Raw genomic sequence first — 7,802 nt, forward strand, 5'->3', positions numbered from 1 at the left:
CGCACAACTGCCCTCCCCTCCCCTTCCTTTGTTATGTCAATATTGACTTGGAGTGACAGGGAGTAATGCCTGGTTCCTTGAGGATAAACCCAGGCACCTGTACCCAGGGGGTAAATTCTACCTCCTGGACTGACCAGGGAAGGGCTCCAGGAACAGGGTTGAAGCTGGTTCTCCCAACCCCCCAGCAGAGCCCCACCCCCTGCTGAGTGAAATCTCCAGGTCAGGAAGGCACCTGAGGACAGACTGGAAACTGGAGTCAAGGAGCATCCCAGGGCCTCTTCCAGGCTTCCCAGCCTCCCCTCTGTCACTGGGCTGGCCACGGTCTGCTCTGCCACTAGCCTGGTGGACACTCGAGCTCAGGGAGGCCAGCAGGCTCGGCGGTGGGACACTGGAGCTTCCTTCAAGGAATGCGGCCCAGCCTGGCTCTACCGCTAGGTAGTGTGGGCACTTGGGCAGGTCTCTTTCCAGCTGGTCAGGAAGGCTGAGAGTGAGCTTTGGGGCCCGAGGATGCGTCGGGGGTGAGGATGGGGAGAGCTCCAGCCTCCAATGGGATGGTTACCCTGTAGTAGTTCCTTGGCCGTGTTTGGCAGCGAAGGAGATGTTTGCTGTGCTTGCCAGGGAGTGGGGCTGGGAGAGTGGACAGCCACACAGTGGATAGAGACAGAGGAGCAGCATGGGCCTGGGCAGCCAGCTAGCTGAGACTCCTACCTGTCCGCCGGGATCCTGTCACCCAGGCTGCTAGGCTGTCTGTGCTGAGCTTGGGTGTCCTGAGGCAGAAACCTGGCAGAGGATTTGTCCTGGAAAGAACAGGTGAGGGCAAGTCCTTTGGCCGCAGGGAGGATGGCGAGGGAAGCTGGCCATGGGTGAAGTCGGGGCTCCTTTGTATCATCGGCCATTTCAGCAAGTCCTGGATGGAGTCCCACAGGGACACTGGGCCTGTGCCCGGCTGGGTGGGGGCTGCCACAGGAAGCACTGCCCCCACTGTTCTGGGCGGGCACCCTGGCAGGAGGTCCAAGGCACAGTTTTAACTTCTTTGTGGATACCCAGTGAAAAGTGGTTGGGAAAGAGGGAAAATATACTGTCTGAAGGAACTTCTGGAAGTTCACAGTGGGAACAGAAAGAGCAGAGACTGGCCCATGCGTTTCTGGGCTGGCCTGCCTCTGGCTGGTGCTGGGTCCTTTTGGATGATTAGCTAGCTGACCTACAGGGAACAGAGGAGATGGGCACGGGGGCACCAGCCCTTGCTGAAAAGCAGCTGCACTGTGCTGACATGCTGGGCCCCCGTCTCACCTTCAGAACTGGGCTGACCCCCATGTTCCGGGGCAGCACCCATGTGGTCAGCGGGGCCCAGGAGGGGGTCATCCTTGCATCTGCTTCATTTGCTCTCTCCAGAGAGCCAGGGACAGGCCTCATGCCCAACATCTGGGCCAACAGCTTTCCATCCAAGAGATGGAGGACTTACAGAGGCTAAGGCAGGAGACAGGCCTCGATGGGCAACTGTCCTGGACACGGTTCCTCGGTGTCTGTGCCTCTGTTCTGGGCCTGGCCCTAAACATTGTCCAGGTAGAGGCAAGTTGGGCTAGCAGGAGGGGACCCTTAAGCCCCCAGGCAGTAGGAAGAGGGCCAGGCTAGTTTGGCCTTGCCATACTCCACAGCTGTGGGTGGGTGATGAGTGGTCACAGCGCCACCGCCTTGCCGGAAACATCTAATTAGGGACAGAGAGCACCACAAGCAGGGCCCAACCAGTTCTGCTTCCTGCCTCCTGCCACTCAGCGACACTCAGTGCCAGGTGGCACGCCAGTGCGCACTCCCTGTGCGTGTGGCCGCAGGAGGGACATGCTCATGGGGGTGGCAGGGAGACAGGTTTGGCAGGGTGGGTGGGATGAGGCAAACATCCCCACCCTGGCGGCGGGTGGCTGCCCGTCCAGCCTCCTCTGCCCCTCACTCAGGGTGGAGGTGGACCAGAGAGCCAAAGCAGGCAGGCCCACTCTCTCTGGCCCCGGTCTCCCAGCACCAGCTCGGCCAGGTTTGTGTGGAACAGCAGAGGCGGGCAAAGGACACAGGTCTACCTCCCAAATGCATGGATCTCAGGACCCTGACCATGAGCCTTCCCTCTGGTGGAGCAGGACAGCCCAGAGCAGCCACCGTTGTGGGCTCAGCCCGTCCCTCATCTGCTGTCTCCTGCTGTGGTGCGGCTGGGGGACTTCGCTCACACCATCCAGTACTGACAGGCAGAGGAGGGTAGGGGTTCCTGTTTGTCTCCACCTGGATTGAGAAATGGAAAATGTCATCCAGCTTTGAATTCTCAGCCAAGGTCTCCAATAGCTGGTGAGCCTGCATGAGAAGCTCACCATCGTCCCTGCCCACCCCCAGCCAGACAGCTCCTGTGGCAGGGGAACAAGCTGGGGTAGACAGCCAGACCCCGACACTCAGGCTCAGAGAGAGGTGCAATGCCAGCCCAGAGGCCAGGCCTGGGCCAGGCGCTGGTGAATCAACCCTAGGAATGAGGTGGCCCATTAAAGGCCCCCGGACAGACGGACGCCAGTGCCTGCAGGACGGGTTCTGGGCGGCGGCGGGCGCATTCTTCTCTCTCAGACCTTTGTTGTGTTTTGAGGGGGCGAGGGCTGGGGCCTCTCCCGAAACTTCAGCGCTGTCAAATGCACCCTTGCTCCACAACCACATTCCTCTGCTTCCCCCACGTCCCTGTCCTCTGGGAGAAGAGGTGAGGGCAGCAGCCCTCCTGCCTGGGCCCTTGCCCGTTCTCTGCCTCGCCGACTGCGGGGCGGCAGGGTGCACAGGGCCATGCTCCTGCTTCTGCAATCCCACATCAGCCTCCCTCAGAAGCTCACTCATCCTTTAGGTCATAGGCCCCTGGTGATTTTTTCTTCTGAAGCTTGGAGGATGTCCTTAGCTTACAGGTTTCAAGTACTGAGCTCAGGCTCTTTGGAAGAAAAATATTAAGTTGAAAAATTTGCGCCAGCTCTGTTGGCTTTGAGAATTGTCTCTCTGTGTCCCTCAAGAGTGCTCTCTTTCTGGTCGTCTGTAGTCAGCACTGGGCTTGGGGTCTGAAGCCAAGCCTCCCTGGCCCGCTTGGTGTGAGGTGCCTGCCGTGGGGCGTGGCTGCATCCAAGGGCTGCCAGGTATCGGTGCTGCCGCTGCTGAGGGAGCCCAGCCCGACATGCCCCAGCGAGCGGTCCTGCCGAGGGGGAGGGTTGCATAAGCCTGGGCAGGCCGCCGAGACTGTTAGGCTGCATCCACCTGCAGCTCCCTGACCTCCTCCCTGTTCCACCCACCTGGCCTGTTTCCCCGCAGAGCTGGGACCAGCTGGGAGTGGAAAGCCTGGAGCCCTGGGCTACAACAGCAGGGACCGGCCTGCTGGGGTAGGGGTGGGAGGCAGGGCTAGGACCACCCACACCCCCAAGACCAGCAGCCAAATCTGTCGGAGGAGAGGCCTGGAGCGGCCCAGACCACCGGGGACCATTCTGATGCAGCTCCAAGAGCTGTCCCTGGGCAGAAGGTCTCCACTGGCTCATGTTCAAAGCCAGGGTGCAGGAAGGGGGTTCGGCCACAGAGGGCTCCGGCTCCCAGTGCCCTTTGTCCCTGTAGGAGAGTGGATGAGGCCTGGAATTCAGAGGGACTGGCCTAGGTGGGGCAGGCAGACAACTCCAGAGGGATAATTGGCAGGGCAATTCGGTCCTCCCAGTTCCGCTAAGACACAAATTACTCAGCGGGCAGTGGCGCTTGGCTGGCATCACCTGCAATTACCTTAATAGGGCAGGAGGGCGGTACAGCAGTGGTGGTCGGGGCAGCCCCGATCTGCCACACGTCTGCGATGGGAGGGACAGAGTCTCCAGGTTCCAGCCGTCTCATGGATAGGGAAGCTTCCAGAAACCCCGCTGGATCCTCTCTTCTCTACCAAGCCCCTCACCTGTCTCTGTTCTCTCCCCAGTCAGCCTGGGCTTCTGCCCACCACAACCCTACCGGGAGCCGGAGCCCTCTGTGGCCGAACCCCCTTCCTGCCCCCTGGCTTTGAACATGAGCCTTCGAGACTCTAGCTACAGTGTGGCCCCTGGGCCCTGTGTGGTGGCCCAGCTGCCCTCTGAAGACATGGGACCCTTGACAGACCCCCAGAGCAGAGACCATGGCTTCCTGCGCACCAAGATGAAGGTAATGCCACTCACGCTGTCTCTGAGGGCCAGGGGCGTGTGTGTAGACCTGCGTCCAGCTCGTAAGACATGGCACAAATGAGGTGTAGGCAGAGACTGACCTGGGACCTGGGCCAAGGTTTCTGCAGAGGAGTCCCGATCTCCGGGCAGATGGCACAGAGCTGTGGCCTCTGGGAGGTGGGCACCACCCTCCTCAGGGGCACTGGGGGCTGGCATCCACGTCTTCCCAATCTGCCAGCCTGTGGCCCCAACTTCTGGAGGTCTGTCAGCAATGCTGTCCTCACCCACAGGTGACCCTTGGGGACAGTCCCAGTGGAGACCTGTTCACCTGCCACATCTGCCAGAAGGCCTTCACCTACCAGCGCATGCTGAACCGCCACATGAAGTGTCACAACGACGTCAAGAGGCACCTCTGCACATACTGCGGGAAGGGCTTCAATGACACTTTCGACCTCAAGAGACACGTCCGAACTCACACTGGTAAGCAGAAGCCCATGGCTGGGAGAAGCATGCCAGATCCGCCTGGCTGCGGCCGTGCGGGCAAAGCCCAGCACCCCCTGCTCTCCCTCGGTGACGGGCAGCCTGGGAGGGCATCCCGGAGCTCAGGGCCCAAGTCCTCCTGAGCTCATCAGTTAGGAGTTTTGATTTGAGAGTCACTCGGGAAATTGGTGTTGGACAGGCCTCCGTCCATCCCCTGGCCCGAGAGGCAGGGGTCCTGTCCTTTCTGTGTCCAGAAGCAGCTGACAGCCTCCCAAGTCCCTGCCAGGTCTCTGATGCTGGCCCCTGTCCTCCCCGCAGGCGTGCGGCCCTACAAGTGCAGCCTGTGTGACAAGGCCTTCACGCAGCGCTGCTCTCTGGAGTCTCACCTCAAGAAGATCCATGGTGTGCAGCAGAAGTACGCGTACAAGGAGCGGCGGGCCAAGCTGTACGTGTGTGAGGAGTGTGGCTGCACATCTGAGAGCCAGGAGGGCCACGTCCTGCACCTGAAGGAGCACCACCCTGACAGCCCACTGCTGCGCAAGACCTCCAAGAAGGTGGCCGTGGCACTACAGAACACTGTCACTTCCCTGCTGCAGGGCAGCCCCCACCTGTGAGTGGCTCGAGCCCTGGGGGTGCTCCCAGAGGCCCTGAGAGGGTCCAGGGTTGCCTCCCAGCTGCCTGGCCAGCCCACCCTCCTGCGACCTCTCATCCGAACACTAGTGATCAGGACTGGAGCCCTCGTGTCTTGGTCTCCCTTCTAGGCACACGTGCTCACTCAGGCCCAGCAATGACCTCTGCTCATTTTTGCATTTTTGACTTATGGTCTGAGGCTGCTCTGAGCCTGAGAAGATGTGCCTATGTCTGGAGAAGGGATGAGGCCAAGGCTGCCTTCAATTAGAAGCAGCCGCCCACAGAGATAGGCACTGTGTGCCTGACAGCAGGACTTCCTACCCAGAGGAAATTCGAGCTAGGATCCCACTGCCCCCGCCTCTCAGCACAGGGCAGGGGCTGCAGGTCCCCAGTGGACAGCAGAGTCAAAAGCACTGGCAAAGGGCACCTCTGCAAACAACCGCGGTGGGGGCTGGCAGCGAACCCCCACCTGGCAGGGCTTCCTCTAATGTTCAGGGTTCTGGAGGGCTGTCCTTCCGGCAAGGAGAGGCACACATGTGTGCCCAGCCGTGTGTGTGCGTGTGCTTGTGTGTATGCACTGCTCTGTGTGCGCGTGCATGTGCACGCACAGGAAGCCTTTCCACATATCACCTCATTTCTAAGAAATAAACTGCAAGGTGCCAAGAAGGTTTTATTTCCTTATTTTTTTTTTAAAGATGACAAATGTACAGATGTTAATATATTTTTGGTGCCAATGGCGATGTTTTTAAGAGCGGGACGGAGCTGGCTTTTCTCCATTCCCATGCGCTTCTATTTATCCTGGACATTTCAAACCTCCTCTGTGCCTTGGCTCTGGGCAGGGGCTGCCCCAGCCCACCCCCATTCTTTGTAGGTGCTGAGACAGTCACTGGAAGATCTTCCTCCAGCGGTGCCCTGGATGGCTGCTCCTGCAAACAGCACGTGGCATCTTCTGCTCTTCCCTCCAGGCTCTGCCCTGCACATCCTGTCAAGGCAAGCCCCAGTGACCTGGAGAGCTGGCCTGATGCTGAGGGTGTGGCCTTCTGGGGCTTTAAGGGGCAGCAGGTGGGATGAATGACGATGTCCATCCACTACCTGAAGCACTAGGACACTCTTGCAGGGCCAGGCTGGAAGGCCGGCCCTTTTCTTGGTTGAGTCAAAAGCCCTAGCACAGTGGCAAAAAATGGGACAGAATGACGACCAGCACCTCAGAAACTTCCAGAGGGAGGAGAGGATTTGATGGCTATCAAATTGTATCTGTTGCCTTTTTTCTGACTTTTTCACCTGGCCAGGCTGGCGTTTGGAGTGCCTGTGGGGAGAGCCATCCTGGCTGGCTGGCTCCCTTGCTGCAGCTGGGAAAGGGATTCTGGGTATAAAGGGGTGTGTGTCTTGTGGGCCAAACGGAAAGACAGGCAGGGGTCAGAGCCAGCCTGCCAGAGGCAAAGGCAAAAGTGGTCCCCAGAACACAGCCAGCGGGGCAGCCCCTTAAAGCCAAATCCCACCCGAAGCAGAACCACTTTGGCCTCCCCTGCCCAAAATAGGTAGTGTCTACACCTCCCTGGGCTCAGGCTCAAGCCCAGCCCTGGGCTGACCTAAGAGGAAAGCGCCTTCCTGGACTGCCCTCTGAAATGTGTATAGATTGATTCTAAAAACTCTTGTTTCACTTGACTTTAGAGTGTCCGGGGAGCTGCCGTATTCTGAAAGTTACATAGCACACAATAATGTTATCTGGAAGCTCTGTTTTTGTTTACATTTCTGTATCCCTGGGTTGACTGCCAATCCGAGGCCGTCATGAAGCTCTGTGTTGTCTGTTTTATTTTATAACCTTCCTCTCAACTATTAAAATTAGAGATCTAATGTTTTCTGTGTTTTGGATGTTTTTGTCTTATGGGTCCCTTTTTCCCCATGCAGAGAAGTAATCGAAACGATTGACGCATTCTTATCCAAACCTTCCCTCGTTTCGGTCACCGGGGGCGCCCTGGTCAAGACAAGAGCCTGGCCCAGATAGCTTAAGTGACCTGCCCAGGGCCTTGGACAGTCACTGCCTGCTGAGTCCTGGTTCAGCATTCACTGCTCTCGGCAGTGGCAGCAGCGGGGTCCCCTGGGCTCCGTCCATCTGCCTCATACCACCCTGCATCCTGACTGGTGGCCTCTGCCAGGCTGAGACCACCAGGCTTTATGTAGTCACCCAGGGATCCAGTCTTGGCCTACCAGGAACTCCCCCCAGGGTTAGACCACAGGAGGAGCCACAGTCCCAAAAAGAGGGTGCAAAGCTCATATCACTTGCGGTCAGACACTTAGGGACAGCCACACTCTGTGTCCACACACCTAGGGACGGCCACACCTCTGCCCATGCACCTAGGGACAGCCACACTCTGCATCCAGGCACCTAGGGACAGCCACGCTCTGCATCCACGCACCTAGGAATGGCCACACCTGTGTCCATGCACCTAGGGACAGCCACACCTATGTCCATGCACCAAGGGACGGCCATACCTGTGTCCATGCACCTAGGGACAGCCACACCTG

The 7,802-nt window shown here is 58.8% G+C and overlaps 1 protein-coding gene and 1 long non-coding RNA gene across 2 annotated transcripts in view; one reads left to right on the forward strand and one right to left on the reverse strand.

Moving 5' to 3' along the window:
- Positions 1-815, reverse strand: part of LOC105528453 — a 1,978-nt gene extending 1,163 nt beyond the window's left edge. Inside the window, exon 1 of the long non-coding RNA XR_001004358.1 lies at positions 709-815. This is a non-coding gene — a long non-coding RNA (uncharacterized LOC105528453). The remainder of the gene's footprint in view (positions 1-708) is intronic.
- The window catches only part of OVOL1 (ovo-like zinc finger 1), a 10,283-nt gene extending 3,148 nt beyond the window's left edge, over positions 1-7,135 (forward strand). The window contains exons 2-4 of the mRNA XM_011965198.1: positions 3,950-4,167; positions 4,457-4,646; positions 4,965-7,135. Coding sequence (XP_011820588.1) covers positions 3,950-4,167; positions 4,457-4,646; positions 4,965-5,260 — 704 coding nt within the window. The 3' untranslated portion in view covers positions 5,261-7,135. The remainder of the gene's footprint in view (positions 1-3,949; positions 4,168-4,456; positions 4,647-4,964) is intronic.
- The last annotated feature ends 667 nt before the right edge of the window (positions 7,136-7,802 follow it).

The sequence above is a fragment of the Mandrillus leucophaeus genome, unplaced genomic scaffold, assembly GCF_000951045.1.
Source record: "Mandrillus leucophaeus isolate KB7577 unplaced genomic scaffold, Mleu.le_1.0 Scaffold718, whole genome shotgun sequence".
NCBI lineage: Eukaryota > Metazoa > Chordata > Mammalia > Primates > Cercopithecidae > Mandrillus > Mandrillus leucophaeus.